General features: G+C 38.7%; 1 protein-coding gene and 1 non-coding gene across 2 annotated transcripts in view; both read left to right on the plus strand.

The window, feature by feature from the left end:
* Window positions 1-1,382: 1,382 nt before the first annotated feature.
* Window positions 1,383-17,195, plus strand: part of Raver2 (ribonucleoprotein, PTB binding 2) — a 102,241-nt gene continuing 86,428 nt past the window's right edge. The window contains exons 1-2 of the mRNA XM_071618606.1: window positions 1,383-1,548; window positions 1,648-2,189. Of these exons, the coding sequence (XP_071474707.1) occupies window positions 1,383-1,548; window positions 1,648-2,189 (708 nt within the window). The remainder of the gene's footprint in view (window positions 1,549-1,647; window positions 2,190-17,195) is intronic.
* LOC114103768 (U6 spliceosomal RNA) lies at window positions 15,615-15,722 on the plus strand. The gene has a single exon (XR_003584726.2). It is a non-coding gene; the product is annotated as a U6 spliceosomal RNA (small nuclear RNA).

A 17,195-nucleotide genomic window follows, 5' to 3' on the forward strand; every position in this document is an offset into this window, starting at 1 on the left:
AATCTTCATTCTGCTCTATGGATTTGCCTATTTTGGATATTTCATATGAATGGAATTATATATTATGTGGCCTCTATGTTTCTGGCCTCTTTCATTTAGTGTTTTGGAGGTTCATCTTCCTTGTAGCAGTACTTGTTTTCACAGTTGAATAATATTTCATTGTGTGTGTGTTTGTGTACGCACACACATATTTCACAATTTATCTTTTTATCACCTTTGATGAAAAGATGGATATTCGTAGCTGTTATGAACATAGGTATACTGCTGAACATCATTTTAATGATACAAGTGTTAGCAGAGAATTAAATTCAAGAATATTAGCAACCATTTTTTTGGGGTGGAGGGATAATAGGTGAATCATTTTATATTATTTAGAACATTGGGCCCTAGAATTAATTGGACCAGGCTTCATTCCCCACCCCCCACCCCCAGCCCCCATTTTTGGGGATTAAACCCAAGGTACTTCATCTATGACATCCTCACAGCCCTTCTTTATTTTTTTGAGACAAGATCTCACTAAATTGCCCAGGCTGGGCTGAAATTTGTGATCCTCCTTACTCAGCCTACTGAGTCACTGGGATTACAGGCGTGTGCCACGGTGCCTGCTGACTCCATTTCTTCATGTGTAATACGAAGAAAATAATACCTACTTAATTGGATTATTGTAAAAAGTAAATGGAATATATGTCATTAATTAGAAATATGTGGGGGGCTGGGGATATAGCTCAGTTGGTAGAGTGCCTGTCTCGCAGACACAGGCCCTGGGTTCAATCACCAGCACCACACAAGAAAAAAAAAAAAAAGTGGGGCACATGGTAAGTACTGAATTCATAGTATGCTTTAAAAAATTGTATTTTTGTTCATACTTTCTGATTATGTTTATTTAAAACTTTTCCTCCTACTGGATTACAATAGTAATAGTTAAATAGTATTTGTGTGTGTGTTTATGTGACAGAGACAGATAGATTTGAATGCTATACACTTAAGAAGCATGTTCCCCTTGCTGATGGTCATTTGACTACTGAATTGTTCTGGTGACCTCACTTTGATTATAGTCCTATAATGTAACTCTTCCTTCAAATTTCAATTCAAATAATGTTCCAAGTACGTATTTTCCAGTATTCTGCCACAGCGACTCTTCCCTTCTAGGCTCGGTTCAGCATCGCTTTAGATGCAACCACCCAGTTTCTAGTCTCAGCAACTGTGCGACAGGTACTGAGGGACGGTGGAAGGGCACAGGTTTTCTCATACATACACATCTAGAAAAATACATCAGGATCAGGTTTTACCACGTGTATGAAATTTTTCCCCAGGATAGCCCTCCCTTTGCTTCCTAGAAAACCACATTTTATCTCTCATTGTAAATTCAAACTTTGCCAAATATGCACACCTTGAACACTCAGAAGAGTTGCAGTCCGGGGCCCGCCGGGGCTGCGGGGAGGCTCCCTGCTGCCTCCCAGGGTTTCGGAAGTCAGAACTCGCACCTGCAGCCCCCGAGCCGACCTAGCGCGGGAATTTCGAGGGGCGCCGGGGAGGACTGCAGTGTTCGTGGGGAGGCCGCGCGGGGACAGGTGCTGGGGGCTTCGAGTCCCGCGAAGGGGCCGCATCTCCGGAGCCCGACCCCGGGCGTTGGCTAAGGCCTTGCAGAAGAGGAGCCAGCCGCCCGCCCAGGTGTGGGGGAGGCGGCGCCGGGCCTGCCCGCGGACCTGAGAGCCGAGGGCGCGCCGCTCGCGGGGGCTGGGGGCGCGAGGGGAGGTGCCGCGAGGTGGTTCTCGGCTGCTCCTCAGGTTTCCTCTCCCGCCCGTCGGCCGGCTGCTGGCTGCCGCGCCGCCTCCCTCCCTAGCTCCCTCCCCTCCGCAGCTGGGCCCACTCTGCGGCCTCGGCCCGCCTCGCCCCCGCCCCGGCCTCCTCCCGCTTTCTCTCTCCGCTTCCCCTCGAGCTTCCGAGGAGTCCGCAGCCGCGGGGCGCCCGGGAAGATGGCGGCGGCGGCGGCTGGAGACGGCGGCGGCGAGGGGGGCGCGGGCCTGGGCTGCGCGGCGGGGCCGGGGGCAAGCGAGGGCTCCGTGGACCCCGTGCCCGCGGGGCTGCACCCGGAGGAGGTCGCCGCGAGGCTGCAGCGGATGCGGCGGGAGCTGAGCAACCGCAGGAAGATCTTGGTGAAAAACCTGCCCCAGGACAGCAGCTGCCAGGTGTGGGGACGGTGCTGGGGGGGCGACGAGACAGACTCTGGAGAAAAGCTGCCTCCGAGGTGTCGGGGCAGGAGGAGGAGGGGATCGGCGCAGAGTGCCCAGGACGGCCCCTAGCTTTTACAAAGCTCTTGGGGTTTCCAAGCCTGCAGACAGACCGCCAGGGAGGGGAGCAGAGTAGGAAACTGAGGCTCGGAGCGGCGGCGTAGTGGCTCGTCCAAGGTCACCGGGATAGGTGGCGGCTGCCGCCAAGAGTGTTCCGCTCTTTTCTTCTCCTGCAGCCCTTGAGGTAGTTGCAGATGAAGGAGAGTGGAGGTGAGCTATGGAGCTCGCATTTGGGGGCCTGAGTCTTTGGGAACACCTCCAGAGGGGCAGAAGGTCCCGCGTGGGGACCTCAGGACTAGGTGTGCCTTGGGGGTGGGGGGCGGGATCACGGGAGAGCTGGGAGTGAGTTTTGCTGATGCAGAAGCACTTGACCAAGTTTGTATGAAACAACTTTGTCTCCTCAGTTTGCTAAGGCCCCAGAATAGGGAGGTTGTTACTGAGCTTTGAGGAGCCTTGCAGCCGGGTTGTGCCAAACCAAGTAGGGAAAGATTTGTTCCTCAGTGATTTTGAATGAAGCTTTAAAGCTACTCTGTGTCTTTAATCCAGAAACTCTAAACCTATTTCACTTTTTTTTCTTTCCTGATTGTGAAAGTTACAAATTGCTTTAAGAAAGCTGGAAAATCAGAGAAGTATAAGGGGGAAAAAATAGAAATACACCATAGTATCTAAAGATAACCATTTTTAACCTAGAATATCATCCTTTCTTTTCTTATGCATATGTGTACATATGTATTTTGTTTTATCTGAAATTTGAGATAATTTCTTCAATTCTTTGGGGGTTCTTAATTCTCTGATATTCACATATTTCACACACCACATACACACACACACACACACACACACACACACACACATATAACTTGAATTTATATGGATTGTGATGAGAGGTCCTGACAGTTGCAGATTTGGGGGGGATGGAGGTGGGGTCTCATGTAGTTCTTCCTGTAACCTGATGCATGGGATTGCGAGGATTCCTTTCTCAAAATTGCATGGCAGTTCTTCCATGCCACCCACAGAATAATGAGACTAATGCCCTATTATTGTGTTAGACTTTAGAGAGCCACTCACAATAAATATGAGCCTATAACCTTTATAACTCATATGCATGTGGGGATTTCTGTTTCAAAATGCAAGGTCTGTTGTTAATATTGTCTGTTGATATTGTGTGTCTTGTCCCTCTTTCAACTTTTTTCATTCTACCTTTGTCCACTTCTTGTCTGTCAGATAATGTTTTGCATTACTATGAATAAAGACACCTGCAATGACCTGATTTGGAGAGAGAGGCTTTAGAGAAGCAGATGGCATTTCTAAAAAACAAATTAAAGAAATAACAGCTCTGTGTGTAGATAATCTAGAAGATGGAGAATGTTTTGATTTCCTTTGTAGAATGTCAACTATTTTTGTCACAGCATTTTCTTGCATTAATTCAACATATATTTAAATGCAAAATTCAAGACAGTTCTATTTTTGCTTTGTTGTTGGTATTTTTTCATTCCCTTTTTCAAAAGCAGTGAAAAACATATCCAAGGGTCTTATAAAAGGAATAATTTCAATTAGATCAGGTGTTATGGGTGGAGAGAGACTCCCTGAGAATTACAGTGTAATTTCAATTTTTTCAGATATTCTTTCTGTTATGAATTTTTGTTTACCTTAAATCTTAGGATTTTCTGTGAAGTAGCAAGCATAAATGAGCAAATAAAATGGGGTTGTGGCTCAGTGGTAGAGCACTTACCTAGTATGTGTGAGGCACTGGGTTCAATTCTCAACACCATATATAAATAAATGAATAAAGTAAGGCCCATCAACATCTAAAAAAATTTTTTTTTAAAAAATGGGTTAACAGGGGCTGGGGTTGTGGCTCAGTAGCAGAACACTTACCACGGACATGTGAGGCACTGGGTTCGATCCTCAGCACCACATAAAAAAAATAAACAAAATAAAGATATTTAAAAAAAAAAACTCAACATAATTAAAAAAGAGGGTGGGGTGAACATTCTCCTTGTATAGATGAGTCCATTACTGTCAAGTGAAGTATCTTAAAATTTTTATGCAAAGTTAAATTCTTACACCATGGTTTTGGAGTTCCATCTAAAAGAACACACACACACACACACACACACAGCTTGTTTTCAGGCTTGTCCTAGCATTTATATTTTCTCTATAATTTCCATAATGCTTTTAATATTTCTGATGTGGTTTTGAAATATATGAGCAAATCAGTTTTAGGTTATATATAAGGTTTTCTGAGTAGTACTCTTTTTTCCCCCATCACCTTTAGTACTTTACTCCCTTTATTAGTTTTTTGATCACAATTACAACTATTAGTGGTCTGTATTACAAAAATAAGTAAGATAGTGGAGCGCAGTGGTGTATGCTATAATCCTAGTGACTAGGGAGGCTGAGGCAGGAGGATCGCAAATTCAAAGTAGCCTCAGCAACTTAGCAATGCACTTAACAACTCAGTGAGACTCTATCTCTAAATAAAATATAAAATATAAAAAGGGACTGGGGGTATGGCTCAGTGGTTAAGCACCCTTAGATTCAATCCCCTGTACAAAGGAAGGAAGGAAGGGAGGGAGGGAGGAAGGGAGGGAAGGAGGAAGAAAAAGAAAGTCCAAAGTATGGTAATTTCTAAAAGCAATTAAAAGCTGTTCCTATAGGTATTTTTTTTTTGTTGAGAATTGCTGTTTTTATTGGTCCAGCAAAATTAAAATTTACTTCACTTATTTTTTCCAAGTTGTAATATTTTCATGAATATGTTCAGCATGAATTTTTTTTGAGTTTTGTCATAATTCAGTTTCCCTTGATAGTTTTAATGTCTGTTTAGTTTTATTTTGTTTCTCAGTGGCTATATTTTGCTGTCAACTTACTGATGAAGACTTAACTTTAATTTTGCTTTGTGCCTCTTAACCAGCAAGGCCTACATTAAATTACCTGTGCCATAACCACAAATTTTCCCTGTGAGATGATTAATGTGGCTTTTATTCAATTATTAAATAATCAGATATCTCAAATACTTAAGCTTCTTTTTCAGAAGAGAGTCTGTGCTTAGTCATTCATTTATTTTACAATTTCACATTAAGGATTGAAGGCGTTCTTAACTCTGATTCTCAGGCTGTGTAATTATGTCTTTAGAAAAGCTATTGCCTGGTAGCTGATTAGTAGGAACCCATTGATTTTTTTTTCTTAACATTTTGAAAACATGGGTACTTCTTTTAAAACATAGTTTTCATAAATCAAATTTTGTTTAATTTCTGGTATAACATTTATAGGAGCATGCCACAGTTTCATAGTTTCTGTGATTTAAAGGTACATTGAAAATACTATTTTTAAGTGGAGCTTTTAGAGGTATGTGTATTAAATACCTTAGAAGTTCAACACAAATACCTTTATATTAGTAAGTTCTCAAAAGTTTTTTCATTGAGTAATTACGGTACATTCAATCAGATCCTGACTGGTCTGCCTCCTCAACTTTCCAGAATCTTCCTGGAGTTTTTGTTTCCACAGCCTCAGCTCTGGTTTAGGGCTTTTTATCTCCTGCACAGACTATTTCTACTTTTCAGATTGTCATCTGCTATTCTGGTCCTGTGTGCTTTAGCCTGTCCTTCAAACTTCTTCTCTTGAAACATTCTCCTAAAGTACAAATCTGATCATATCAATATCTCACTTTAAAAATGCAATCCAACAAACAAAAATCCTAGTGCCTTCACATTTCCCGTACTGCTTCTTAAAGTTTTCCTCAGGTTATCTGGCACCCACCTCCACACCTCTCCCCTGCTACCAGGAGCACTTTACCACTGAGCTATATCCCTGGCCCTTTTATTAAACTTTATCTTGAGACAGGTCTTACTAAATTGCCCAGGCTGGCCTTGAACTTGAACTTGTGATTCTCCTTCCTCATCCCCCCTACCCAAGTCACTGGGATTACAGGTGTGCACTCATCTTCAAATTGTTCTTAGAAGTTAAAAAAAAAAAAAAAGTGGCTCTAAGTTAGACTATTAGAAGAGTGAAGTTGCTTTGAGGTTTTATGTTCTGTCTGAAAAATTCACATTCATTTGATGTTGTAATAGCATTGAATTCAACTTAAAACCAGTGATTTGACTTCTAATTTCTTTAAAAAAAAAAACTTGATGCTATTAGAAGATATACTGTATTTATATGACTTTACATATTTCTTTGTTAACAGGAGTACTTTGAAAGGTATGACAGGATAGAAATCTAAGATTCTTAGGTTTTATGTGATGGACCAAGTCACATTTGCAGTGTCATTTCTTATTAGTCCTGCACTTGATTCTGCTCCAGCTTTTCAAGCTATATAGTTCACGTACTTCATGCTTCTGTGATTTGAATATTTACAGTAATGTCATTCAGTGTTGTGTTTTGTAATGTAATTATAGTGAAAAATTCATTGTGGTTGATATTTATAATTATAACAATTACTTATAGTGAATAATTTATACTTAATAATAATGTGTGATTACTGGTTCTTATTCAGAATAGCCACTATGTATAGATGGCAATGTGTCCATACTCTTTTTGTGACTAAATTTAGAACTTTGATTAGTTAAGGTAATGTCCTAATATATGTTTGTTGCTGCATTTCTAGAAATTGCCTATATTTTAACTTCTCATTCAAAAGCATTGTTATTGGGGTTTCAAAATGGAAAAAAAGACTGGGGATATATCAAGTGTTAGGCCCTGGGTTCAATCTCTAGCAAAACACACACACACACACACAAATGGAGAAAATGGGCATTTTCTTTCTATTTTGTATTCACTCACTTAGTTTTTCTTATGTCTTGTGACTATACACATGTTTTGTTTTTCATGTGTTATTTTAAAATATGAGTTTCAATTGTGAGTCCTTAGGGCCAAAATCCAGGATTTTGTCTTCTGATTTCTTCTGTTTATACTTATCCTCTTTTTGGTAAAGCCACTGACCTTTAGGGGATTTCAGGACTCACTTCTTATCTGTGGACATAAGAAGAAATAAAAATTATATCCTCTCACCTTGGGCTTTATAAATTTTCATTTCAAGGTACCCTATTATGGTAATTAGTTCAGAAGCTTGATTATTAATTCCTGGAGATCCATTTGAAAGCATAGTATTATCAATTAAACAGCTTTTAGAATTACAAGTCACCAAGTGTAAGAAACTGATTGATCTTATCTTTAAATTTTACTTATTTCCCAGGCTGGGGTTGTGGCTCAGTGGTAGAGTGCTCACCTAGCACTTGTGAGGCACTGGGTTCAATCCTCAGCACCACACAAAAATAAATAAATAAAATAAAGTTATATTTTTAAAAAATTACTTACTTTCGTTTTTCTTTTACATTAGTATAAAAGCAATATAAGTTTCACACATACGTTGTATCCATCAACTGTAGAATTTTAAAATATACCTTGTTTTCTTTAACAATATATTCAGAAATTACAGACTGTTTTTAAAAATATTTTATTAGTTGTTGATGGACCTTTATTTATTTATATGCGGTGCCTCACACATCCTAGGCAAGCGTTCTACCACTGAGCCACAACCCCAGCCCCTACAGACTATTTTTAAAAAAAATAAATATTATTCACTTTTTTGGACAATTTGAGATGTTTTCTCATTTTGAAATTATTTGTTTTAAGTAAAAAATGCAGTTTTAGGGGCTGGGGATGTAGTTAAGTGGTAAAGTACTTGCCTAGCATGTACAAAACTGTGAGTTCAATTTCTAGCATCACTACCAAAAAGAAAGAGAGGAAGAAAGAAAAGAAAGGAAGGCTATTTTGCTTACTTACAAAAGTTACTTATTTTAGTGTAATTTATTATTCTTAAAAATTCCCTATTACATTTTCATTTCTAATGTGATTAAGTAGAATGGAATTGTGGATTCTGCTGCTTTTGTGTGCTTTGTTTTCCTATTCCCAGTGTAACAAGAGCGCTGAAAGCTGCTAAAGAAATACACTTCTAGATTTCTGGGACACCACTGCCTCCTCAAGTTCCTGGTCTTGGCAGAAATTCTTGAAAAGTGTTTCAGAAATGCTGTTCTCTGCTCTGAAAACACATTCAAGAAGAGGAAGAGTACTTTGTGGTTAGCATCACAATGCTGTGTGTTAACAACCAGTCACCAAACTTCTCACATAATCTATAGACTATTTCCTAGTTAATGAATGACTTATGCTTAGAAATTGTTCTTTAGAGTTGCAACATGTTTTTCCACCGAAAGAATGTGTTAGATGGTATTCATTTTTGCAGGTTAGTACTTTAATGTCCATTTAAATGGCTTCTGAAATGTAAGATTACACCAAGTCCTGCAATAGCATTGAATCAGCTTTGTACAGAAACAGAGACTCTCCCAGCTACAAGTTCCTGATATATGCTCCTGTGTTTTATGGCAGAACTCAAGAAGGAAGGAATTAAATGGAATTTGCCTTTTAGATAAATAAGATACAGAAGATCAGGGAAGCATTGAATGAAGGCAACTCTGATAGAAGGATGTTGCTGTAGCAGGGTGGCCCTGTTACTAACCCCCTCAATTTTGCCTCCTGATTTCTTCTGTTTGTACTTATCCTCCTTTTGGTAAAGCCACTGACCTTTAGGGGATTTCAGAACTCACTTCTTATCTGTGGACATAAAATTCATGCTTAGCTCTCTTTAGCCCAGCAAAAATAGGCAAACTAGGGAATGTTAAAATGTAAATAAAGAAAATAAAATTTATAAAGATCCTAAAATTGCTCACCAGGAGCACCAGCTCTGTGTGTATTTTCTGTTTGCCTAGGGACAACTGTCTTCATTGGAAGTGGGCAGTGTGCACTTAGAGGGTAATAAGTGACAAGAGGGCAGATCAGATCCGCTTGGACACTTGGCTCTCTCATATTTTGGATGATGGTTATCAACCAAGGACAGTCCTTCCTTGGTTGTTATGCTGAGTATCTTCCACTTGTTCTTCCATCTGTGCTCCACCCTTCTTGCCTGCTCTGTGTCTGGAGAGGCTAACCTGCATGGTGGATTGCATTAACAAGGTTCTCTTAACCTCTGCTTGCCTTTGGCCAGAGCCACTAGTGGGAGATCAGCAGATGGAGGGGAGTGAGATCAGAGCATGTCCTTCACCCAGCTCCCTCTCTACCAGGTTACTGTGGGTTGGCTGCTTCCTCTTTCAAAGGTCAGTTTTTATGCTGTGGTTCTCTCCATTACAACTAAGCTCACTGGGTTGTCATAACCTTTCCCCTTATCTACTTAGATGCCAGGAGGAGTGGCTAGCCATAGGGTTTCTTTAAGTCATTGTAGATCATCTGTTATAACAAATTCTTTCTAGGACTGGGGGTGTAGCTCAGTGGTAGAACACTTGCCTAGCACATGTGAGGCACTGGGTTCAATTCTCAGTGCCACATAAAAATAAATAAATAAAATAAAGGTATTGTGTCCATCTACAATTAAAAATAAATATTAAAAAAATTCTTTCCAATTACTTAGGTTTGAATGTGCCATCTGTTTCTTGCTGGGACCCCAATACTGTTACCTACTCAATCTGCTTTCTTCCTCTTGACTTTCTTAAATGCAGCCAGATTTTCCTTTGAGGACCCCCTCATTATTTAGTAAATCTGTGAATTGGATGGGTTTTATCTCTGTTCCCATGACATAAATCAAAGAACATGAATCTTCCCTTTTACCAGAGGGATTGGTCAAAGAACAGGCAGTAACCTGGACCTAAGCCAATTATTCCTGGTAGTAGGCTGGCCATAATGATGGTTTCAGCCTGCTATAACACAGAAGACTAGGATTTTTGTTGGTTGTTAAGGTAAGTAATTTTCTTTCTCCTCACTGGACTTAAATACAGAGACATGTAGCTAATGTTGCAGCTGACCGGACAGAGTCAACATTCAGAGGAAGACTGACCTGACTTGGGGAAAACTGTTGAGAAGCTGAGCTGAAGTCCTGATCAGACTGTCTGCAGCTTAACTTATCTCTGGATGTCATGGTTATGCAAGCCATTATTTATTTGTTTCACTTATTTCAAGTTGGGTCTAGTGTTACTACCAACAAATAGTATCCTGCTAATAAAGAATTTTAATAAAAAATGTAAAATCTCAGTATTGGAAGGAATGGTGCGTGGCATTTCATAGAGCATTTTTGCTCAACTCGTAAATTCAATTTAGAGCATCCTCAACACATGTTTAACACCTTTCATCTCAAAGAAATGATTGTTCTCTAAAGTGTCCTGTCTCCAGACAGCTTTCTTTGTTATATGTTTCTTAATTATATTGAACATGTAAAATTTATTTCCTTGAAGTTTTGATTTCTTGATCCAATGTCTACCTTCCAACAATACATAGAACTTAAAATATTCTCTTTTTTTACTCCAAACTTAAGTTTCTTCAAATCACTAGTTCTTAGTACATGACTCCAAGTTTCCTGATCTTTTTAGTTATTTTTCTCTGAACATACACCATCATCCCTTTGTCATTACATTTTCTAAAACATGGCACCCAAAAATGACTGTGGTAGTCTTCATTGAGTTCTCCCAGCCTGAATAAACTTCTCTTTCCTCTGGATGTCTATAATTGCAGTAATAGCTCAGTTTTTTTGTGTGCCTACCATTGCCAGGCATTGTATTTAGAGCATTGTTTACATTTAATCCTCATTTTAAACGTACAAATCAGAATTTCTTCTCCAGATAGGGAAACAGATGTTGAATTAATATTAAGGAAGTACCTCAGATCATTTGGCTAATAAGTGGTAGACTGGAGGGCTGATGTTTGTTTGATTCCAAAGCTCATATTCTTATCTCATACTGTATTATACCTATAATTCTTCCCTACACACACTGTATTCTAAGAGTTACAAAGGGCAAGGATCATGTCCTATTTACCTTTGTATCACCAATGTTTAACCTAGAACCTGATACATGTTGCAAGGGAAATATAGAACAGGACTACTCACCTACTTTGTTCTGTAGTGCTACACTTCTGTTAATATGTCTGACACATATAAGGCAAGCTCTCAGGATTGATTTGTTGGATGAATAATTTTGTAGTGTAAGACTATGTTAGCGTTTAAGACAATTCACTTGTAATTATGCTCTCATTCAACTGTCTATATCTTATGTGCATGTTGAAAGTATAAACCCTCTCTCTGAAAAATTTGCATGTAACTTCAGGGGGTTATGGATCTCTTGTGGCCTATCCTGATCTCACCACAGAACTGTAGACCCTAGGTTGAAAAATGTTGTTGTTGTTGCAGATCAGCTTGATTCTGATCTTGTCTTTGGAACATCACCTGATCCAGAGCTGCTTATTGAGAAGTTTCTTCATCAGAAATTTCTATGGGTCACATTTATGCATAGGTGGGGTGATTCTCCATCTGGGCAGGAATGCAAATAAGGTTCCTTGACTTTGTTTTGTATTTTTGTTTGTTTTTAAGTCCATTGTCAAACACTTCATGTTAGAGATCAAAGCTTATTGCTCTCTGGTCATGCAGTAATCCATGGCTGACCCTTTAGAAACTGTGCCTGCCACAGAGTGGATGCTCAATAAAATTTTCTCTTAACAAGTTTTCAAGGAATTACAGTGTGATATTTCCCCATTCGCACTTGTTAAAAGTCAGAGATTGGTAAAAGATGTTTCTCTTTAAAACATCATGAACAGTATTTATTGTATAATTTAGTGTTCTTCTCAATGAGTATTTCTTGCTAAAGAAAAAGTTTGCCTGTTGTTAGATTTTAGTTATGCAACTTATTGAAAGCCCTTAAACTTATTTTCTTGGCACTTTAAGCTTAACATTGTGATTATTTAGTATCATTGTCTTTAGATTTGTAAACTTCTTTTCCTCTTTGCATTTTCTTTGTGTCTTGAGAACTTACTGCTAGATATGTGTTACCACCTGAATGCCAAAATAGCATTAGAATTCACTGAACCTATATTTGTACTTGCCTTCACTGTCTCTCTTTTTCCTGCCCCAGCTCTATCCTACCCTACCCCCCTGCCCTGGAAAATTGGGTTTTATGTCTTTCTCAACTCATTGTAGCGATTATCTGCTTTTAGTTCCCAGACTGTCTTTATTTCCTGGACTTTGGATCTTCTATTACCTTACTAGTTTAACTACACTCTGTTGATTCCAAATTAGTCTCTATTTCTCTGATTTTATATTTTCTAAGTTTTTGCAACCTGTACTACACTAAAAGTGATGGCAATAAAAACATGTGCATGGAAATTTTTAAATTTTGAAATAATCTCAAACTTAGAAAAATGGTATGTACCATGCATTCTATTTCCTTTAATCATTTGAGAATACTATCATTACTCATGTTGATGCTTAAATTGTTTTAAATTTGGACAGTAGGAACCTCTTTAAGCTTGTTCCTGTGTCTTTTTATTGTTGTTGTTACTGGGACTGAACCTATGGGGCACTTAACCATGGAGCCACATTACCAGCCCTTTTTATTTTTTTATTTTGAGACAAGGTCTCACTGAGTTGCTTAGGGCCCAGCTAAGTTGCTTAGGCAGACTTTGAACTTGTGATCCTCCTGCCTTGGTCTACCGAGCTGCTAGGATTATAGGATTGCACCACCATGCTCAGCTCCTGTGTCTTCTTTGAAAATAAGTTGTTCTTTCTGAAACACTTCAGATTTACAGAAAAAGTTGCAAAGATAGTACCTAGATTTACCATATATCCTTTACCTAGTTTATCCTAATGTTATATCTTATATAAAACTTAGGTACATTAGTCAAAATTAAGAAATTAACTTTGGTATTTGTTATTATTATTACAATAGACTATTTGTATTTTATTTATTTTTTTGGTTGTAGTTGAGCACAATACCTTTATTTATTTATATGTGGTGCTGAGGATTGAACCCAGTGCCTCACATGTACAAGGCAAGCGCTCTACCACTGAGCCACTACCCCAGCCCCAACTATTTGTATTTTATTAGTTTTTTCACTTATGTCCTTTTTCTGTTCCAGAATCCAACAAAGTATGCCACATTTCTTTTAATCATTTTGTCTCCTTAAGCCTCCATTCAATGACAGTTTTTCCTTCTTTTCATGACCTTGCAGTTTGGATCAGTAATATTTTACAATGTCATCGTGATGTTTTTCTAATGATTTTCTGAGATAATACAGTGCCTGATTTCTTTTAGGGGGAAAATGCTACTAAGAAGCCAAGATCTGGAATCTAGATTTCTCATTGCCATTGGGTCTCAATGGGGCAGTTCATTTTGATAGAACAGCTATAAACGTGTGCATGTGCATACACATACATATACATTTATACCTATCTGTCTATTGAAAATAATAAGTTCACCCTCACATCAAATTACAGTGCATCAAATTACAGTGGGCAGAGAAGGGTGTAGCTTGGTAGTAGAGCACTTGCTTAGAATGCACAAGGCCCTGGATTTGATCCCCAGCACCACAAAAGAAGAAAGCAATCCAACACCATACAGTTCGTTCTGTATGGCTTCATTCTGTTCCCTATCTGTAACTCCTTTCCCTTACACAAATTTGATGTTCATTATCCTTGATTAACCCCCTTTTATGTATTCAGTTTCCCATCACTCCTGCAAATGCCTGCCTTCTCTCCATATCCACCTCCTGCTCAGAGTCGTCCTGCCTGTGTGAGGGCCTCCTCACTTCTAATACTCCATGCAAGCTTCCTTCATGTGTAGATGCCTTCCAAACCCTGCTGGAGCTTCGAAACCTGACTTATTAAGATAGCTTGTGTCAAGTACATGTAGGGTATAGTAAAAGATATCTAGCAGTAGTAGTATCAGTTGTGCCAGAATTCTAAAAACGGTCCCTACAGATATTCTGTCCTAATCCAAAGGACTGTAACTATGGTGGGGTATTACATGTGCCGTTGTTATGTTACATGGTAAATATGAATTGTTGCTGATCTAGTTAAGGTCGCTAATCTGATTTAGGGTTAGTCAAAAGTGACATTACTAGCTGGGTGTGTGACCATTTCTGTAATCCCAGAGGGTCTGGAGGCTGAGGCAAGACTTGCCTCAGTCTAAGTCAGATATCCAGGCAGGCTCTCCTGGGTTGCTGAGGCAGACTTTGAACTTGTGATCTTCCTGCCTTGGCCTACTGAGCCAGCCTCAGCAACTTAGCAAGTATGTAAGCAACCTAGTAAGATCCTGTTTCAAAATAAAAAGGGATGGGGATGTGACTCAGTGGTTATCAATCCCTGGTAGAAAAAATAAAATGAAAAGACATTACTAGGTATGACTAGTCTAATCATATGAGTCCTATAAAAGTAGTGCTTACTCAGGCTGGTAGCAAAAGGAGATGTCAGAGAGAATTGAAGCATAGGAAAGATATGAATCAGGAGAGCTGGTTTTGAAGTTGGAGTGTCTACTACAAGGATTTAGAGTAATCTGTAGTTGCTGGAGTGATCCCTAGTTGACAGGCTGCAAGAAAATAGAGATTTCAGTTCTACAATCACAAGGACCTCTAATGAACGGAAGGGGATAAGGGATTCTTCCTCAGAGCCTCCAAATAAGAGCATAGCTTGCCTTGGTCTTGGGAAATCCTAAAGAGAACCTAGTAGAGCCTGCCTAGATATCTGATTTAAAGAATTATGAGATAATAAATAATTGTCGTTTTAAGCACCTTAATGTGTGGTCTTTGTTCACAGAAATACAAAATGAATACAGTAGTACATGGAGGTAGCACTTGAAAGGAAATTATTTTACACATTAATGAAGAAGGGATTGTAATTTATGTGTAGTTATTCTTTGAAACAGAAGACTATCTAAATCTAACTCCTATAGATTAAAGTCCTCTTCCTCCTGACACCGGCAAGGAAAAACTCATAGATAGATTGTGTAATGCTAACTAATTTTATGTATGTTTTTTCCAGAAATGAGTTATATATTAGGTAACTATAAAATATATGTTCAGATTTTCTTCGGAGTACTTTAAACATATATTGGTTTACATTAAGACTAGAAAATAATCTCAGGAAAAATGGAGTTGATGAAGACAATCTGTAGAAACAAATATGTATGCGTTTAATAAATATCGAAGGGCTACTATTTGGCAGACAGTGCTGGATCTTGGAGATCTGTTTACACACTAAGCAGAGACATGATATTTACTGTTGTTAAGTCCACAATGTCATGAAGATACAGGTATACAAATAGTTAAAATATGGATGGTTGAGGATGGGGAGGTGAAATATGCTATGGAAACACAAGGAAAAGATCTAACCAGACCCGACAGTCTCCTTGGAGAAACTCCTCTGAGACCATGGGAGAAAGAATGTAGCTAGGAGAAGAAAGAGGAAGACGGGGTATAGAATCACCATGGTCATAGGAACAAAGATACACAAGCCCTGGGCTCACTTTGGCAGCACATATAACTGTAATTGGAATGATACAGAGAAGATTAGTATGGCTCCTCTGCAAGGATGACATGCATATTTGTGAATTATTCCTTCTTTTTAGTAGCTAGGGAAAAAAACTGGGGATTTGTCAAATACATTTTTGATTGAATGTTGTGTGTGTGTGTGTATGTAATGTGTGATTTTGAAAATAAACAGCAAGGATGATGGGGGAAAAGGGGGGGTGTATACTGAGTCCTAAAGACAAGAAAAAATTAGGCCATTGTGGCTGAGGCACAGGGCTTGAGAGGGATGGTGGTAAAACTTAAGGCTGGCACATTAAGCAGAGCCAGATGATTAAAAATTTATAGGCCATATTAGGGAGTTGGGATTTTATTTTAAGGGAAATGAGGAGCCACTGAAATATTTAAATGAGGGAGTGATGCAGTCAGATGTCTAGCTGTCAAAAAGAAGTTATGTTGCTTTTGTTCTCATCTCCAAGGAATTTGCATGGTAGGCATTCCAAACTTTGTTTTTGCTATATCCCGTTCTAAGGTTAGGAGTTCAGCAATGCAGTGAGATACAGGAATGTGATAGGAATGACTATTTTGTGGGCTTTATTTTCATAACAGTGATATCTGAGATACAATGTAGTCTAGGAGTTCATCGTGTTTGCTCTAAATTCTGTTGGCCTGGGTTGAACCCCAGCTCCATCACATGCTGTTTGAACAAGTCCCCTAATTTCTCAAGGCCTCAATGTCCTCGTCTTTAAAATTAGAGCAATAAAATCCAGCTTGTAGAATTGCTAGGATTAAATGAGATAATGTCTATAAAGTGCAAGGGTTAAAACAATCAATCAGTACATTACCATTATTTCTCTGCTAATAACAACGTTGAAAGTTTATTAATTTTTTTAGGCCAAATCAAAATGTTCTTCTGGCAAAAAAAAAAAAAAAAGTGGGTCTTCAAATGAACTTTCCGCAAAACAACTTCCCTGAAAGTAGTTAAAAATTTAGCCAAGTTAAAATTGATGCCATGTCTACTCAGCTAATATCATGAAATGTAGTATATGATAGGCCCTGTGTTGAGTCCCTAAAACTTATTTTCTGGTACAGTTCAAAGCAAAAAAAAAAAAAAAAAAATGCAGTTCTAAATGTGTTTCAAAGCAAAAAAATAAGAGCTTAGGAATGAAGTTTGAATAAGAATTTGGAGATTATTGGCATGAAGATGGGATTTTGGTTATTTCAATATATGCAGAAAAAGCACTGGACAAAATTGAATACCTATTTATAATTAAAAATCCATAGCAAGGAAACTCCCTCAACTTAAAGATTATCTAGAAAAACCAAAATTAATCACATTCATTGGCAAAATATTGACATCTTTCTCTGAGATTAGAAAAAAATACTGGAATCATGACTAGTTAATATCCTACTGGAAATGCTAGCTAGCACAATACAGCTAAAACACATCTAAAGATCCAAAACATGCCTGTAATTCCAGTCTAGAGGCTAAGGCAGGAGGATCTCAAGTTTATAGCCAGCCTCTGCAAAAGTGAGCACTGAGCAACTCAGTGAGACCCTGTCTTTAAATAA

Source organism: Marmota flaviventris, chromosome 10 (assembly GCF_047511675.1).
Source record: "Marmota flaviventris isolate mMarFla1 chromosome 10, mMarFla1.hap1, whole genome shotgun sequence".
Taxonomy (NCBI): Eukaryota; Metazoa; Chordata; class Mammalia; order Rodentia; family Sciuridae; genus Marmota; species Marmota flaviventris.